Below are 19,621 nucleotides of genomic sequence, written 5' to 3'. Positions count from 1 at the left end.
TAAAAATACAAAAATGTCAAATGTCTATTACTGAATGGTCTTACTTTCTCATTTTACCATATGATTATAAAATAAATTAAATATAAATGTTATATTTACACTTCAGAGTATTCATTGTCTGTATGAAATTTTAGTTTGTACTGACTTCACTAGTGCTTTTTATGTAGCCTGTTGTAAAACCAGGTAAATATCTAGTTGAGTTGATATATGCTTGAGGGGGTACATGCCCCCTGGTTGAGAACCACTGGTCTAGTCTGACGTGTGTAATGCAGGCCATAGAGCTTCTCCAAGTTGGTGTACCAAGCAAGCAAGAAAGCATTGGCATGTCAGTTAACCTTCATTGTATGCAAATATATTTTAACTCTCTATAAACTAGTATTTAGCTGTCTTTGTACTATTCACAAAAAAAGCTTGTATTTTGAGTCAGTTGGAAGCAAGGATCTGATATTTCATAGTAAAAGATTTACGATTTTTGCCTCAAAGGTGAAGTACCAGTTCCTGTTCCTTTTAACAAAGAAGCTTTGACGTATTAGTGGTGTTTCTGCCTCATATGACTGGGAGTTGCTTGTAGAGGGAGGACTCTCCTATTTGAAGAAACTGTCCCAGACTTAGCACAAGTGGCAATCTTCGCCTGGGAGATGAGAGGATCAACAGTATTTTACATTAGTAAGGAGGGTGTTCAGAGACCGAAGAAACACAACTACATTTGGTATCTGTTTGACTAACAAGATGGTCTACTGAAAATATAAAGGAATTGCCCTGTGTCTTCCTGTACAAGTAAATGCTTGGAAGTGGCTAGGTATAAGAAAACAAATCACAGCTCCACTCAGATTGATGCAGTAACTGCTTGTGATTCCATTAGTGGAAAGTGTCTTCCTAACAGATGCCAGTGAAGGAGTTGTACTGTAGCCAGGAAGAAGCGTAGATGCAGCTTCAAGCTACGACTAACATAAGGTCAGTTTGTCACTCAGAAGTTGACTACCATGGTTTAAAGCCCATACTGAAGCCCAAATTACCCCATAAATAACACTTGGTTATTTTGATTCAATTTAGGATTGGATCCTTATTTTTAATGTGCATCTACACTAAATATCTGTATCCTAGCCTTAACCATGCACGTAATCTGATATGAAGACACTAGTGTAGACATGATTCTTGTGTTTTTTACTACTCTGCCATGAAAACCCGATCATAAGATTTTTTTCATGATACCATGGCAAAAACTTTTGAGTGCTATCTGTGATGTTTGCTTTCACTTGCATGGATGCATTTAAAAATGTTAGTGTGTCGTCAAATCTTCCCAACTCTAGTTCCATGCACTTTGGGCTAGTCCACACTAGAAGTGCTACATGGGCGTAGCTGTGCTGATGCAGCTGCGCCACTGTAGTGCATCTGATAGCTCTCTCCCCTCAGCAGAGACTCTCTCCCATTGGCATAATAAATCCACCTCTGTCACAGGAGAAGCTCTCCCACCACTGTAGCCCTGTCCACACTGGTGCTTAGGTCAGTGTAACTTGTGTTGCTGAGTGGGGTGGCTTATTCACACCTCTGAGCAATGTAAGTTTGAAGTGGTAGTGTACCCTGGCCTCAGGTTAAAAAGGAGCTCTAGTGTAAACAGGGCACTGGTATTTTTAGGGCTGCCAAACTATTAAAAATTTATCTCTATTAATTGCATGATTGATCGCCCTGTTAAACAATAATACCATTTTAAAATATTTTTGGATGTTTTCTGCATTTTCAAATTGATTTCAGTTACAACAGAATACAGTGTACAGTGCTCACTTTAAATTTATTTTTGATTACAAGTGTTTGCACTGTAAAAATATTTTCAATTCACCCAATACAAGTACTCTAGTGCAATCTCTTTATCATGGAAGTTTGAACTTACAAATGTAGAATTATGTACAAAAAATAACTGCACTCAAAAACAGAACAGTGTAAAACTTCAGAGCCTATAGTCCACTCTGTCCTACTTCTTCAGTCAATCGATAAAACAAGGAAGTTTGTTTACACTTACTGAAGATAATGTTGCCCTCTTACATAAGAATATAACAGCCATACTGGGTAAGACCAAAGGTCCATCTAGCCCAGTGTCTTGTCTTCTGACAGTGGCTAATGCCAGGTCCCCCAGAGGGAATGAACAGAACAGGTAATCATCAAGTGATCCATTTCCTGTCTCTCATTCCCAGCTTCTGGCAAATGGAGGCTAGGGTCACCATTTCTGCACATCCTGGCTAATAGCCGTTGATGGACCTATCCTCCATGAATTCATCTAGTTTGTTTTTGAACCCTGTTATGGTCTTGGCCTTTACAACGTTCTCTGGCAAAAAGTTCCACAAGTTGCATGTGCATTGTGTGAATAAATACTTCCTTTTGTTGTGTTTTAAACCTGCCTATTCATTTCATTTGGTGACCCCCTACTCCTTCTTGTGTTATGAGGAGAAGTAAATACTTCCTCATTTACTTTCTCCACACCAGTCATGATTTTATAGACCTCAATCATATCCTCATTAGTCATCTCTTTTCCAAGCTGAAAAGTCCCAGTCATATTAATGTCTCCTCATACAGAAGCCATTCCATACCCCTAATTTTTGTTGCCCTTTTCTGAACCTTTTCCAATGCATGTTTTTTGGGATGGGGCAACCACATCCGCACGCAGTATTCAAAATGTGGGTGTACCATGGATTCATATAGAGGCAATGTAGTATTTTTTTCTTATCTATCCATTTCCTAATGATGCCCAACAATCTGTTAGCTTTTTTGTCTGTTGCTGCGCATTGAGTGGATGTTTTCAGAGAACTATCCACAAAGACTCCAAGATCTTTCTTGAGTGGTAACAGCTAATTTAGACCCCATCATTTTATATATATATAGTTGGAATTGTTTTCCAATGTGCATTACAATTTATCAACACTGAATTTCATCTACCATTTTGTTGTCCAGTTACGCAGTTTTGTGAGGTCCTTGTATAGCTTTTCACAGTCTGCCTGGGACTTAACTATGTTGAGTAGTTTTGTATCATCTGCAGATTTTGCCACCACACAGTTTACCCCTTTTTTAGATCATTTATGAATGTTGAATAGGACTGGTCCCAGTACAGACCCTTGGGGGACAGCACTATTTACCTCTCTCCATTCTGAAAACTGACTATTTGTTCCTACCCTTGGTTTCCTATCTTGTAACCAGTTACCAATCCATGAGAAGACCTTCCCTCTTATCCCATGAGAGTGTACTTTGCTTAAGAGCCTTTGGTGAGGGACCTTGTCAAAGGGTTTCCGAAAATCTAAGTACACTATATCCACTGGATCCCCCTTGCCCACATGCTTGTTGACCCCCTTGAAGAACTCTCGTAGATTGGTGAGGCAGGCATGATTGCCCTTTACAAAAACTATGTTGACTCTTCCCCAACAAGTTATGTTCATTTATTTGTCTGACAATTTTGTTCGTTACTATAGTTTCAACCAGTTTGCCCAGTACTGAAGTCAGGCTTACCGGCATGTAATTGCCGGGATCGCCTCTGGAGCCCTTTTTAAAAATTGTTGTCATGTTAGCTATCCTCCAGTCATTTGGTACAGAAGCTGATTTAAATGATAGGTTACAGACTGCAGTTCTGCAATTTAACATTTGAGTTCCTTCAGAACTCTTGGGTGAATACCACCTGGTCTTGGTGATTTTTTTAATTTTATCAATTTGTTCCAAAACCACCTCTGACATCTCAATCTGGGGTAGTTCCTCAGATCTGTCACCAAAAAAGAATGGCTTAGGTTTGGGAATCTCCCTCACGTCCTTGATGCAAAGAATTCATTTAATTTCTCTGCAATGGCCTTATCTTCCTTGAGTGCTCCTTTAGCATGTCAGTTGTCCAGTGGCCCCACCGGTTGTTCAGCAGGCTTCCTGCTTCTGGTGTACTTACATTTTGCAATTACTTTTTTGTCTTTGGCTAGCTATTCAAATTTTTTTTGCCTTCCTAATTATATTTTTACACTTCATTTGCCAGAGTTTATCCTCCTTTCTATTTTCCTCACTAGGATTTAACTTCCACTTTTTAAAGGATGCCTTTTTGCCCCTCTCTGGTTTTTACTTTGTTTACTCTTCTTATATACAGTGTCACCAGAAAGTGAGAACAAGCTTTTGGATGGCACTTTTTTAGCCAGCATTGCAAGGTGTTTACATGCCAGGTACGCTAAACATTCATATGCCCCTTCATGCTTTAGCCACCATTCCAGAAGACATGCTTCCATGCAGATGACACTTGTTTAAAAAAAAAAAATGCATTAATTAAATTTGTGGCTGAACTCCTTGGAGGAGAATTGTATGTCCCCTACTCTGTTTTACCCACATTCTGCCATATATTTCATATTATAGCAGTCTTGGATGATGACCCAGCACATGTTCTTCCTTTTAAGAACACTTTCACTGCAGATTTGACAAAGAAGGTACCAATGTGAGATTTCTGAAGATAGCTACATCTCTTGACCCAAGATTTTAAGAATCTGAAGTGCCTTCCACAATCTGAGAGGGACGAGGTGTAGAGCATGCTTTCAGAAGTCTTAAAAGAGCAACACTCCGATGTGGGAACTACAGAAACCAAACCATCAAAAAATAAAAATCAACCTTCTGCTGGTGGCGCCTGACTCAGATGATGAAAATGAACATGTATCGGTCTGCACTGATTTGGATGGTTATTGAGCAGAACCCGTCAGCATGGATGCACATCCTTTGGAATGGTGGTTGAAGCATGAAGGGACATATGAATCTTTAGTGCATGTGGCACATAAATATCTTGCAATGCCGGCTACAACAGTGCCATGCAAACGCCTGTTCTCCCTTTCAGGTGATGTAAACAAGAAGCGGGCAGCATTATCTCCTGCAAATGTAAACAAACTTGTTTGTTTGTCTGAGTGATTGGCTGAACAAGAAGTAGGACTGAGTGGACTTGGAGGCTCTACAATTTGACATGTTTTGTTTTTTTGAATGTAGTTATTTTTTGTACATAATTTTACATTTGTAGGTTCAACTTTCATGATAGAGATTGCACTACAGTACTTGTATTGGGTGAATTGAGAAAAATACTATATTTTTTTACAGTGCAAACACTGGTAATCAAAAATAAATATAAAGTTAGCACTGTACACTTTGTATTCTGTTGTAATTGAAATCAAGATATTTGAAAATGTAGAAAACATCCGAAAATATTTAAATAGTATTCTATTAACTGCGATTAATCACCGTTAAATTGCTTGACAGCAATTTTCAGTTTGTATTCTATTTTACAGTGTGATTAAAAATGCAATTAATTGCTTTTTTTTTAATTAATCACGTGAGCTCACTGTGATTAATTGACAGCCCTAGTGTTTTTACCACTGGGAAATACTGGAAAGACACCAATGACTGTCAAAAGCACAGACAGGCCAATCTTCCTCACTATCTAATTTTGCTCATAGCAAACCTAGAGCACTGACTATGAACTGCCTTTTTATTTTTATTTTTAAATTGCAATGTTTTTGCCTACCGCTTGTTTAGTTGCAATGTTCACTGAGGGAAAACTTTAAAGTTCATTGGACGCAGGGCCTGAGTCCTATCATCCTGAAAGACTTAATCTGTTTTCCTGTCATTCAGCATTGTGTGAAAGAGGTCAACAGGATGTGTGTGTGTGTGTGTGGGGGGGGAAATTATGGGCTGCAATGAGTTCACACCTCATTGTATGTTTTAGTTGCATCGGAAGAATCAAGTTGTGGAAATAACCCTTAGAAGAATGCAGCATAGTAATGTGACTTTAGAGTTCATGCAGAAGACAATGCACAAAATTTTGTGCGGGTTTTTGTTTTAAAAAAAAAATATAGAATTCTTCAGTAGCCATTTAAAGGCACAGGTGGTGGTTCCCAGTTTAGGTTTTGTGTTAATCCTTGAAGGTTTTTTGCCTTTTAATTGTAGAAATAAGAATTAGGGTAATTTATTATTAACCAGAGCACGGCAGCCCCCGGGCCAACTATTCTCTCCCAACCTCCTCCTTGTCTTTCCCCTGGCAAGGTCAGCAGTGGGAAGCCAGAACCTGGCACTACAGGTTGGCTGCTGCTGTGGCTGGTGCCATGGAGTAGGCAGGTATAGCGCTCCCCATCTCCTCTTGCTGGTGCCTGGGGCTGCTCCTTAGCTCTCAGCCCCCTTTGAGTGCTTGTGCAGCTAAATCCCTCACTGCACGTACCCCCTTGTTACTTCCTCCTTGAACCAAAACTTCACCCCTCAGACATCAAACTGAGCTACCCACTACCTCTGTGCTCTGAGTAGTTTTCAATCTCTTTGAGCTGAGCACACCCATTTGAGTTATAATTTTGGTTGCAGACCGCCCCCTACCCCAGACAGGCTGGGTGGCCTGCTGAGGTGAGTCAGGGATGGAAGGGCCCTTCCTGCCCCCAGAATGGAAGTCAAACTACACCTGTGCCCGAGCACCAGTGCCCTGTGGGGCAGAAGGCTCGGAGTCCCAAGAGGGCATGCCTCCCCCTGCCCTGCTGAGCCCTGGAGTTTTTATAACATGGGTGGGCTCAAAAGAAAAAGGTTGAGATCAACTGTGTTAAGAAATATAAGGTAATCTGAAATAAGGCACTTAGAGCAAAATAAGTGCCCCAACTGGGGTTTTCATCCGGTTCAGTTAAAACCACAATTTGTTTAGGCCTAGGACTGTCATTGACCTCAGAGGTAATTATCTCCACTTCCTCTTGGTTTGGAGGCGTGCCCTCCCCATCCCCACCGTGAAGTTTAGTTTACATGAACTAATTATAATCTGTAACATAGGCTTTTAATTCTTCTAAACAGGAAGAAGGTTGACTAAATGACACTTGGAATCTCTTTGCTTCAGCTGCTGATGGCCTTCCACTAAAATACAAAAGCCAAGTCCCATAACTACCTGGTGTTACCCTGAAAAGGCAGATTTAGCAAGGACTCTGAGCAGATTACTAAAATGCCACTTCTAAAACGACTCTAACTGCATTTTCAAAAAGTACAGATTGTTGACCATATCAAGCATTTACATGGTCCTGAGCACTATCGTATATGAACACCTCAGAATTATTAATGTAATTTACACTCTCCCCAACTCTGTGAGGTAGGAAAGTATTACCCTCACTTCTAGAGATGTGGAATTAGAAGAAGAGACCAATTTGCCTAAGGCTACATAGGATGTCTGTGGCAGAGCAGGAATTGAACCTAATCTCTGAAGTCCAGTCCACGGCCTTAGCTTCAGTGCCATCCTTCTGACTCTGGCTTAGTACAGCTGGGGAGAGGGGTACAAAATTCCTCTGATTTGTAGCATTGTCTGGTTGCTGCAAGTAAACTAAAATAGCCATATGACATGTTCTTTCGATAGCTACCAGCAGTTTCATAGGAATTGTCCTGGCTGTTGGTATCAGAGCACAGAGAATGTCCTTAGCAGATGGAAAATGGGACTAGATATAGTCTCATGTAGCATAGATCTGCTACAGGAAGCTAACCTTATCTTATAAATAAAGTGCTAATAAAAAGTTCATGACATCTAGATAGGGAAAATGAGAACATGAATTAAATTCATAGGATGTGGCATTTCAGGCCACTGTGGCCTCTTCTGTATTGCAGAAACTGAGAACTAACTAGTGTTTAGTTCTCCTACCTCTCATGTCAACACACATGCTCCTAAAGGTACAGGTGTTGCTTTGAGGACCTTTAGTCCTTAACTGTTGTAATGTACTTTATGTTAACTCTGGAACATTTAATCTCCCTACTGCTGTTCCACAGTACGCTGCTCATTGCTTAAGGTGACCTCTCTAATTTACTTTCTGTACTGCACCAGCTTCATTTGGACCCGAGGCCACTTAACTGTACGAATATCACTGCATGCCTCATGAAGATCAATTGCATGCTGTTTTCAGAGATCGACTCTTTTGGGTTGGCTGATATCCATTACTTTTGTTATCTGGGACATCACATAATTCAGTGGCTCTCAAACTTTTGTACTGGTGACCTCTTTTCACATAGCAAGCCTCTGAGTGTGACACCTCCCCCTTATAAATTTAAAAACACTTTTTAATATATTTAACACCATTATAAATGCTGGCGGCAAAGCGGGGCTTGGGGTGGAGGCTGACAGCTCATGATCCCCCAGGTAATAACCTCGTGACCCCCTGAGGGGTCCCAACCCCCAGTTTGAGAACCCCTGACATAACTGAAGACACATACAGATGCTGGTGGCTGTTATGGAAAAACTATCTCACTAGGAGGGTGGTGAAGCACTGGAATGGGTTACCTGCGGGGGGGGGTGGGGGTGGTGGTGGTGAAATCTTCATCTTTAGAGGTTTTTAAGGCCTGGCTTGACAAAGCCCTCGCTGGGATGATTTAGTTGGGGTTGGTCCTGCTTTGAGCAGGGTGTTGGACTAGATGACCTCCTGAGGTCTTTTCCAACTGTAATATTCTATAGGAAACTAGGAGCTCAAAGCCAGGTGAATTGTCATTTGCAATACTTTCTCATATGACCAGCTGGTTGAGATGTTACTTGGAGCGACAAGCAGTAACAGGATTTGAAGATTCAGTATGATAAGGTTGGGACAATAACAGTAGTTCCAACTGGTTACCCACACAATTATTTGATTCTCTCACTCTAGGGGCATCCACCCTTGCCCTTCCGTGGGCTCAGGGCATAACCTTTACACTCTCTGGATTTGCATGGTCTCTTACTAGTGAAAGAGCCTTGCACAGTAATATCCTACTTAACCTCTATTTATTAACAATTACCAAAACCAAGAATGCATACACTAAATGTACAATGCTCACCACTCTGACTCCCATTAAGGCAGATTAACTTTTTTTGATGACCAGTCAGGATCAGGTCATCTGGCGGAACTCCAGTTTCTGCACGGTGTCCTTGGCAGAGTGTTCAGGTCTGGCAGCTCTGATCTTGGAGCTGTGTCCTCGAGTTGGTTCCCAATAACTTCCTTTTAGACTCCAGTTTATATTGTGAAATTTGAGTCCTGCTTAGCTGTACTTTAACCAATCATCTTACTAAAATTTTACTAACAAATCCTAACATGTTGTAACACAATTCTCTAACTTAATCGTACCCCACCACCTTAATTTACACCTAGCAAAATTAATTATGTAACAGACGCAAAGAACCAGACAAAGATCATACAGCCAAACAATAGAGAAATGGGGACCATAAAGATAAAACAATAAAGAAATGAGGATTTCACAACCACAACTATTAAGTGACTTCTTGCCAGACTGAATGCTATCAAACTCAGTTTTCTTTAACCATCTTAAGATGTTTCTTTATCTGGCGATGGTGGGCACTATTAGGATAGGATCGCCTTCTTACTAGCCTGATATTAATTGTTTTAATGTAATTTAGATGAAATGTGAGGATGTGACTTCCTGCTTCCTAGTTCATGGCTGCAGACAAAGGTTGCCATATGGCTACAGGAAAAGCCCTCATCCTCTCAAGCTCAGGGCTGAAAAGATGAGAGCTAGACTCCATTTAGGACGATCTCTTCCACCCAGAGGTGCTTTTGGATAGAATGGAGGCACAGTGGTAACTGACTTGGAGAATGCTGATGCCAGTGCACGGAGTGGACCAGCGGGTTAAAAAGCTGGAGCAGGACAGACCACACATTGTGTGGGGATCTCAGGATCTATTTTCAGGTAGCAAGGATCAAGAGAGTGGCCCAGCTGTGTTGTCAGGAAGGAGTTTGGATACAAAGGGTATACAACTTTTTATGTAAGTGGGCTGACTTTTGCAGAGTGGTTTTGAGTCGTTGCTTCTTGAGTTCTTGTGCTCTCAATAGCTCCTTTAGTTCATAATCTTCTCCCCCTCCATCTCTGTCCCACAAGTGGCACTTACAAAACTCCTCACCCCATTCAGTCAGTTGCCGCCACCCCCCCCCCCCCCCCACTGGCTTGGCATACCCCATGGCAACCTCCCTTTCAGCTGTATGGGTTGCTGAGCAATGACAGATGTATGGATTTAAAAAGGAATATTAAGATGAAGGGAGAGGTTTATACTTAGTAACAATTTTCTTTTCTAAAATCAAATATATGGCAAGAAATTATACTGATCACTATGGACAAAGTATTTAGTGTATAGCTTTTAGCCCACATGAGGAACCAGGGAATATAATTAGCATCATCTGTTCTTCCGGGAATTAAATTTCATTATCTTGCTATTTAATGTATGAAAATAGGCCTAAACAGATTTTCCAGGCAAGTGATGTACAAATAAACCACGAATAAGAGCAATGATGACACTACTTCATGCCTGTTGTCAGATATGACTCAGGCTTCTGTAAATCTAGTACAACACCAGTTGGTTATGGTTACTATCTTATCTCAACTCTTGGGACTTATAGCAAACTCAAAGCAAGTTCTCCAGCACTACAATCAAATTTTGGAGAAATGCCCTAATACAGTAAGTACAGCAAACTAATCAGCTTTTCCATTACTCTGACAGTTGTTTCTCTCCCTCTCCCCCATTAAGATGTGAGGGTTCTGTTTGCTTTCAGCAAGTAACCTCTGTTAGTTCAGATAAAGTGACAGCCACAAGCCTTATCTCCATTCCACTATTGCAGTAATCTAGCATTCCCATGTCCCAACTCATTACAAAGAGTGTGAATTCTAATGCCCTTACCATCTCTGGTCCAGTGGGTACCCTTCAGGAAAGAGTAGAATGAGAACTTAAACAAGCTGTTACTTTCTTTACTGTCTCCTAGTATTTAAAAGGATGGATTGGGTACTACTGTGGTTAACTGTTAACTTATTTTTCATTTCCATTGCTGCTTCGGAACAACAGATGACTCAGAATAGGTGTGGTGACAGGCAGACTGGATTCACACTGGTGGAAAGGCTCATGGACCTAATGTCTGGAAAAGTAAAAGCCTGCAAGAACTGCTCTTGGGACATAGAGACAGTGTACAGGTTCAAGAAACACAAAATGAGTGTCGCCTCCAAAGGATATGACAAGTTCAGGCATGAGGATAGGGAAATGATACAGGACTGTTTCAGGACCAAGAGAAATGCAAATAGACAACACCATTCTGAAGTGAAATTTAACAAATAAGCATGCTGGGAAACTAATTACTACAGAGATACAGCTGGCCAGTATGTGTGTGTCTGTCCTCCCACTCAGTACTGCCACTTCAGCTAGAGACAATACTGCCTGTTGAAGTGTCCCTACTCTCCAGCTCCCCTGCAACCATTCCACTCCTTTGCAAGACTGTGACAAGGAAAGTGGATCCCAATTATGCCTTTCATGAACGTTTAAGAGATCTACAGTCCATTGTAGTTTACTTAACTTATTTGATGTGGTAGCTGTCCTGCAACCACATACATGTATAACACTTCTTGAAAAGAGAGGCTCTCTGTTGCTTGCACCTAAAGTGTGCTGTGTTCTAATACCAAAACCACCATATTCTTGCACCTCAACAAATCATAGCTAAAGCAAAAGATATAGAAATGCTTAAAACCATCAAGTCAAATGCTGCCACCACCTCAGTCTAATGATGGCATGTCATGCCATCAACTCATGTTGAGTTGGATTGTCACTTCTCATCATTTACTCCACACGGTCCTTACGGATTGATATACATGATACTTAACAAGAGACATGTAATACTTAAGGAGAAATCTGCCACCAACCAAACTGTGACAATCACTGCCTCCTCCCAATGCTTCACTGTCACTTACACTTACGTCAGCACTATGCTGACTGCAGGCTCTTCTAAAAGTAATAGCCAAGATGCATAAGCTTTTCTGTCCAGCTGTGCACAGGAAAGTCCTGTTCCCTCACTCCATAATTTGTAGTCAGGAACTGATATTAAAGTTGCCACTTGGTGGTGGTAATCTCGAAAAGCCCTAAAGGATGGTGGCAGGTTCATCAAAATTTTTGCATGCTTCCAACTATTGATATGCTAAGAATTACTTCAGGTTTTTTTTATCCTGCTAATTGCTCTTCCATATTCTCTTCTCCCTACTAACTTATCTCTGCTTGTTACATTCTGTTGGTTATTTATTTGGCTGGCTTCTAGTCATTAAGACTCCTGTTTGGCTCAAACTTTCTTATGTCTTGCCATTTCATCACACCCCTGAACAAAAACTATAAAGGACAGTGTATCTACTCTCCGATTCTTATAGCATGGAGGTTTCTTGGACATGTTAAAGTTAAGGATTTTAACTTGACCAGTTTCTGAAACCTCCTCCCCTTCTAAATTGTATGGTCACAGCACCAAATACTAGCATGAGCCTTCTTGCAGGATGCTTACTAATTACTGCTTGAAGAAATTCCTGTGTTTACAGCCAATGTATATGCAGATACTTGAAGTTGCCCATTAGGTGTTTCTGAAAGTGCCTGTACTGTGAACTCTTCCAAATGAAAGGCAACATATGCTGCCTTGAAATAAATGCTAAAATTTAAGTTTTTGTTTTTGTGTTTAAAAATCCCTCAAAGCTGCACTCAGTCACCTTTTTTTCCCTGATACAGAGGCTGGTAAGGTATGACCCTACTAGAGTATTTGGATTATGACCAGGGTTTCGAGCCAGATGCTCTACGTATGGTCTGTTCCATTCCAGAACTTACCAAAGAGTCCACAGACTCCAGTGTAAGAGCTGCTTTGCAACCTCATACTAATTGCTCCTTTCTATATAGGTTATATCAGGTAATGTAAAATAGATTTCTGAAACATGATGTAGGGCAGTATCCCTGCCCACCTCACTGAATGACACGAGGCATCTTTGCCCACCTTACCATTATAGGTCAAACCACAACTGTCCTCTCCCGTTACCCCTATTTATAGGTAAATCATTCATCATATTCAAATCGGACACTAATCTCTTCCAGTCCATTGCACTTCTACAAGTTCACTGATGCAGACTACCGGTTGTTTCCATATGTCCAGATTTAGGCAATACAGCCAATGAAAAGCTTTTTCTTACCTTTTCTAGTTGGGCTCTTCCTTTACCCCCTCCTCCTGCACTATATTCCAGGATACCTTCCTCACTAAAAGTAGCAGCTTTGGCATTCTGCCACAAATTTGTGGAAGCTTTACTGCAATTGTTGGGTCCATTTGGACAATTTCATGCCCAGAACAGCTTCCTTTGGAACTTTAATCTCCACTTAGGAAATGATGAAATGGAAGGGCTGAAAGCACACTGCCTGTGGTAATAGAATGAGGATCACACTTAAAGAATCTCACTGCTCTGGCCAATGTCACTTCTGGTAGTCAGACGAAGAGACAGCTTGCAAATCCAGCTGTTGCAGCTCTCTGTATGGAAAGGTTTGGGCATCCAAAGATCCCCAGCAGAAGCATGTATTGAATTCTGAGCTAAAGAAGGGAGATCTTGAGCTGAAGGGACCTAATCCTTTGTCTACCACATCTGTCCTTAAGGGCTGTCATGCAACTCAACTGGGCTAGCCTCCCTCCATGATGGAGATTCTCAATTCCATCTGATGCAGAAGAAGCAATCTCAGTTTCTTCAAGGAGGACTTTCCATAAAGACTAAAAGACATATTTGGCAATTCTCTAAAATCCAGCCAATTAAAAAATCATGAGGAAATGAGCTCAGCTTCTTCCTGTTTACAGCTACATTTCTGAGTAAGGGTGACTATACAAGGCCTTATCAAAGCTCTCATGTAAGCAGTTATACCACTATAGCCTCTGTGTGGATATTTTTATTAAGGTACAAGAGTGCCTCTTTTGGTTTAGCTTAAACTCCTTCCCAAGAGACAAAGTAAACTGAAAAAAGTCACTCGTACTGGAATGTGTCCACCTGGGTGCTGGTGCTGTATTGGTTTAAATTCTCATTTTAGGTTATACCTACATAGAAAAGTCCTTAAGTAACTGTAAAGAGAAGATGGGAGTGCTAGAAAAATGCATACATGAATCCTAGGTTGAGATTGGGGCAATCAGTTTACATTACCCTTTAAGAGTCGTGTTACAGGGGTGATAACAGGACTGTAGAAAAACAAGTGATTTTAAAACAATTTATTGCATCTTGACTAATGTATATCTCAAATCTTATGGGGGAGGGGGAGATGAACCCACCTCATACCGAAAAAGTAAGGACATCAGAGTCTAATTAAGTGGTTAAAACAAAAATGGATCACTAAAGCAGTGGAGTGTTTGGTCACAGCTCCTTTGAAATTCTTTTTTTTTTTTTTTTTCAAAAAGGCACTCCTACAGAGGACAAAGCCCATACCAAGCTTGAATAATTGGTTTTTAGAATGCAGTATGCCTTCCAAAGGAACAAATGTCTTGCAATCTCAAATAGTGCAGTAGATCGTTGTTTCTCCAACATTCCCTGTTCACTGAGAGTGATTCTTCATCCCAAAAGAGGTTTATGGGAAAGCTGACACTGAAAACACAGGCTTAGACTGGAATGACCCAATTTTATTTGTGGGGAGTGATTCTACTTTTTGGCATTGGAGCCAGGAAGGCTAGCAGATTGGATTATCTCAGATTTTTATTATCAAGGCTTGCTTCAGAATACAGTCTTTTTTTTAATGTCTTCCATTTTGAAAGATTTTTTTCATTCTGTTAATCAGTTTATGTAGAATAAAAACGAACATTTAAAATCTTATTCCATTGATTGGACTGGTGCTTTTTTTGGATGCCATCTGGTCTGAAATCTCTGGGTGGGGCACAAAAAAGGAAAATGCTCTGGATGTGGGTTAGATGGTACGTCAGTATAGGTTTGCCACAGTGAGCAGTAACAAATATGGCAATGCTGATCCATTCTACTGATCATATAAGTTGGTTTCAAGTGGGTTCCATCCACACAAATCCATAGGTTTCCTTGACTATATTTATATCAGGACATCTACATCGGTGGCTTGTCATAAATGGTTGGAGTTGAGGTGAAGACCCAGTGTAAGTTAGCCCTAAAGCTCGTGTTGGTGTTACCTCTGTTCTAAGCAAATGTGTGCCCTGGCTCATAATGGGTGACATACTGTCTGCACTCTGGACCTGTTGAAAGATAGAGACTTGATAACGTTTGTGATTAAGTATTCTCACTTTTTGAATAAAAGCATCCTTCCCTCCTTAAACAGTGTTCCAGGGTTCATTGCAAAATACAGTGTTGTGGCGATCAATCGGGAATACTATTTGCCTGAGATCGGTTGACTAATACTGTTTTTTCCAAGCCACTTAAGATGAGCTAACAACTTGGTATCTCCACAAGTGTTTGGAATTAGTCCTTAGCCATTTAGACTAAAGTGCTGCTTGCATTTATCATGTTCTAAGTAATCCATTCAAACCTTACACTAAATTGTAACATTACTGCTGTGTTTGAAGGAGCCACATCTCAAAGATACCCAACTCCAATCATAAAACCATAAAGGCTTCATAGGTCAATTAATACCCAGCCCACAGTATGTACTAATGAGTCTTTAGAGCCAGGCATCTTACCAATAGTGATGCATATTAAAGGAAATGATCTAGCCTAAAGACTGCAAAATTTTATTAGTAAAGCGTCTAAGGGATCACCAAACCAAAGGTGATTCTTCACTCAGGTTCCTTATCTTGTTGCTTTTCCATGACACACAGATGCTAAATAAAATTCCCGTAAATTGAATTACCCTTGGTTGTAAATGGTGTGTATGTGAACGGTTGCTGTTTGGTGAGTTTCTTTATGCAAAATAGAGAACTCCTATACAAACCATTTGTGTGAAAATGAAACGTCTCATTTTATTTTTAAATTGCTCATTAGCACTTACCTCTGACTTCTTAGTATAGGATATTTTACGCTAATTTTAATAAACGTTAAATATCAAAGCTTGAGCTTGTAAATAAGGGTTTGAAGATCTTGAATTTCTGATCTATAGTAGCATTTTAAAGGTGTGTTAATAACTTCAGCAAGCAAACTTCAGACTGCTTTATAACTGGCACTTGGCATTTCAAAGCATTGTATCCAAACATGAACATTCTCTTAAGTTTCTGAGGAGCAAGGTTATTCTGTTTTTTATAGATGGGGAAAGCAAAGTTGTTGAGTGACTTCCAAAGCCAAATTGTTCTCTGTGAGAGAGAGTCTGATAGAGCTGGGCATGGAACATTGAATACCTCGCTCCCGGAAACATGCTGCCCAGTCTACAACATCACACTGTCTCCTCTTCACTTAAAACTGTTGTAATTATTATTGTGGAGGCTCTTTTTTCACTGCTGCAATCCATCCATTAAAATCTCAAAACTGATTTAGCAAAAAATATTGGCTTTCACAGAATGGTAAGGGAAGGTGGGGTTTTCCCCCTCCTCTGCAGCTTATTTATGGTTTTGGTAGTCATTAGTTAAAATGTAACTCTAAGATGGGCTACTTTGAAGCTATTGTGTTAGACTATATTCTTTTTTGTATACACTGTGGCAGCAGCAGCAAATAGTATTTGATACGTGCTTTAATTAAGATTTCTCATCATTTTCTGTAAAATTGTCTTAACGACAAGACAGGCACTCTTCTGAAATGAGTTGCAGTTTTTCTAACTTGGAAAAAGCAGTAAGCTAGCATCTGAATGGAAATATCACATTGGTCCTTACATGGTGATGTCTAAAAGTTGTTCTCCTTATGCTGTAGCAGTTCAACTTAAGATGCACATGGCCTTACTTTATGAACTCCTTAAATAGGTTTATTTAAAAAAAATTAGTTTTTAAAATCTTGTTTACAGCCAGGTTGATGAAGTTTTGCGTGTTTTAAGGGACATTACAACTTTGTTGATTTCTTAAAGCCAGAGAAATTGTTCATCTTTTTAAAACATTACCATTTACCTTGAGTCACATGTTCCATTTTATTGACCTCCTTCATATAGAAAATAGAGCATTTGTGTTAGGTTTAACTGATCTCTAATGCTATATCTTCTATGTGAAAGGAAGTATTATGTACACTTTTCCATGTTTTACATCATGGTATTTTGAATAACCATGTTTCCATATTCACATCAATTTTTTTGTTTTTTGTTTTGTTTTCAATTTATGCACAGCACTTGCTCTGAAATTTGGGGACTGAGTACACCAAATACGATAGATCAGTGGGATACAACAGGCCTTTACAGCTTCTCTGAACAAACCAGGTGAATATGCTGCCCTCTGTCTCATCATAGAGATCTTGTGGGAGGGATTGGCTTTGGAGGGTCTGTAGAGGGATGCTTTTGCCATAAATTCTACTAAAATGCTTCCTAGTCATTGTATGGTACAGCACTTCAAAAACAATTGCTTGCCACTATTTTAAAAAAAAAAAGTTCTCAGCTGATGTTTTGACCAATGAAAATTCTAATTCTGGAATAATCCTCCTTCCACACCAATGCCATTGAAAGAATGGGAAGACTTGGAAAATGCAAGCGCTAATGTGTTTTGGTATTTATAACAACCAGGTTAGCACACTTAACGCCTCAGGCCTAATCGTACAAAGTTTTTTTTAAATTTCTTTGTATGCCATAGATTTTTGAACTAGTAGCACATATCTGATCAATTAGCAGGATTTAAAGAATTATTCTTAGAAAATTAAATAGGCTTTTCTTCATGTCACCTTTACTTTGTGTATCGAGGTTTGTCTCTCCCATCCCATAACAATCATAAACATCTGCATTTGTGTAAGCTTATGCAGTCTGTCTTAAAACTAGCAAAACACTTTCAACTGGTAGCAAGCTACATGAATACTCAAGTATATAATTAAATTTCACACTTTTACAAGATGTGTTCTGATGCTTTTTGCATTACTGTTATACTGCCATGTGGATCACCTGAGCAGCTGACTGCTTTAGGTTTATTTGAAGTCCTCTGGAAATTACTCTGCTTAAAGCATCCATGCTACAGCGTAGTCCCGAGGGGTAGAAATTGAGGGAGTGTTAGTGGTGTGCAATGTGAACAAATATCTTGTAAATGTCAAATTCATATGAAGTATTCATCTTATGTGCTTAGAGGTGTAATGGCTTTGTTAATGAATCCCAAACTCATTGGCATTAACTTATTCTAGAGCTTCTCAAGTTACTTTAAAAGTACTACCTTCTGAAGTTCTCCAGCAACAGCAATTTAAATATTATAATCCTTTTTGTTTTCTGAGGGGGTAGAGAAAACACGCAACTCCCACCCCCCCTGCCTCCCATTCTCCAACCTTTTGATTATGATGATTTTTAAGATACAGCCTGTAAAATATTTTTGAACATCTTCCCCATATAGGTCTCTTGATGGCCGTCTACAGGTATCTCATCGTAAAGGATTACCACATGTTATTTACTGCCGCTTGTGGCGCTGGCCGGATCTTCACAGTCATCATGAACTTAAGGCAATTGAAAACTGTGAATATGCTTTTAATCTTAAAAAGGATGAAGTATGTGTAAATCCTTACCACTACCAGAGAGTGGAGACACCAGGTAGGAAGACTGCTGTTTGACATTTTAAAGAAGCCCCAGTACAATATTTACCCAGAAAATTCTTAATAGATTAGTTGGAGTCTGTTAGTAATATTTAGGGTGCAAAAATGAGCAGAATAAGGTTGTCCATGCTGTTTTGCCAAAATGGCAAGATTTGGATGAAAAAATAGCATGGATTTTGCAACCTCAAATAATTTGACTATTAGGCCACTTTTCAGTTGTGGTAATGTGGTAAAACTTCTAAAGTGTATATATTATTTGTGTTGTGTTGGACAGTTTCAAACCCTCAGTTTAGCATGAAAATGTCTGCAATTAGTGTAGTGAAATCCACCTACCTTTGACTACTGAAAACATAAATGACCATGTTCAAAGCTGGCTGATATGGGATAGTCTTATTAAATAGGCTTTTTACAAATCTGATACTTCTGATAACTAATTTAGAACTACTCTGTAATGGCCTGAGTTTCAGAACAGCTCAGTATATCTGAAGATCTGGTTTTCACAGAACATAGAGAAGTAAAATAGATGTTTATGGGATCTCACTAATGTTTTATATTCTACTTTTCCAGTTTTGCCTCCTGTGTTAGTGCCACGACATACTGAGATTCTAACAGAACTTCCACCTCTTGATGACTATACTCATTCCATTCCTGAAAACACTAACTTTCCAGCTGGAATTGAACCACAGAGCAATTATATACCAGGTATCTTTCCTTCTTTCTTTAAAAGAGACTCTTTATATTAGTCGTTAATGTCCATGTAATAAGTCAAAGATGGAAATTAAATTAAATCGGTAATTGTTCAGGTTACTAGAATAACAAACTCAGGATATGCTGTCTAAACTTCAAAGTGAGGTTTTTTTGTAGCTACAGTAATTCCAGTGAAAATATTTATAAATATGCTTTTTGTACAAAATAATTCTATATGCTTTTACTAAACTAATAAACCAGCTTTGTTTCATAAAACACAAATATGACACAGTGTATGTGTTTGTTTTTATTAGACAGCATGTCTAGGATTTGATGCTGTTGAGAACAGTGGTCTAACTAGATAAATGATCTGGAAAGGGGGTGGGTGAACAGTGAAATGGCAAAATTTGCAGACAGTACAAAATTTCTTAAAATTTAGGTCCAAAGCTGACTGCTAGGAGTTATAAAGGGATCTGACACTACTGGGTAACTGCATGACAAAATGGCAGATGAAATTTGTTTTTGGTAAGTGCAAAGTAATGCACATTGGAAAACATAATCCCAACTA

The 19,621-nt window shown here is 39.5% G+C and overlaps 1 protein-coding gene across 4 annotated transcripts in view; it reads left to right on the top strand.

Moving 5' to 3' along the window:
- Positions 1 to 19,621, top strand: part of SMAD2 (SMAD family member 2) — a 66,432-nt gene that overhangs the window by 29,045 nt on the left and 17,766 nt on the right. For 2 of the 4 annotated variants that reach the window (XM_073343499.1, XM_073343497.1), the window contains exons 3-5: positions 16,976 to 17,065; positions 18,171 to 18,364; positions 18,934 to 19,068. In XM_073343499.1, coding sequence (XP_073199600.1) covers positions 16,976 to 17,065; positions 18,171 to 18,364; positions 18,934 to 19,068 — 419 coding nt within the window. The remainder of the gene's footprint in view (positions 1 to 16,975; positions 17,066 to 18,170; positions 18,365 to 18,933; positions 19,069 to 19,621) is intronic. The other 2 variants (XM_073343498.1, XM_073343496.1) reach the window with 1 other exon arrangement.

This window comes from Lepidochelys kempii, chromosome 5 (genome assembly GCF_965140265.1).
Source record: "Lepidochelys kempii isolate rLepKem1 chromosome 5, rLepKem1.hap2, whole genome shotgun sequence".
NCBI lineage: Eukaryota > Metazoa > Chordata > Testudines > Cheloniidae > Lepidochelys > Lepidochelys kempii.
This window is presented reverse-complemented; position numbering and strand designations above follow the sequence as displayed.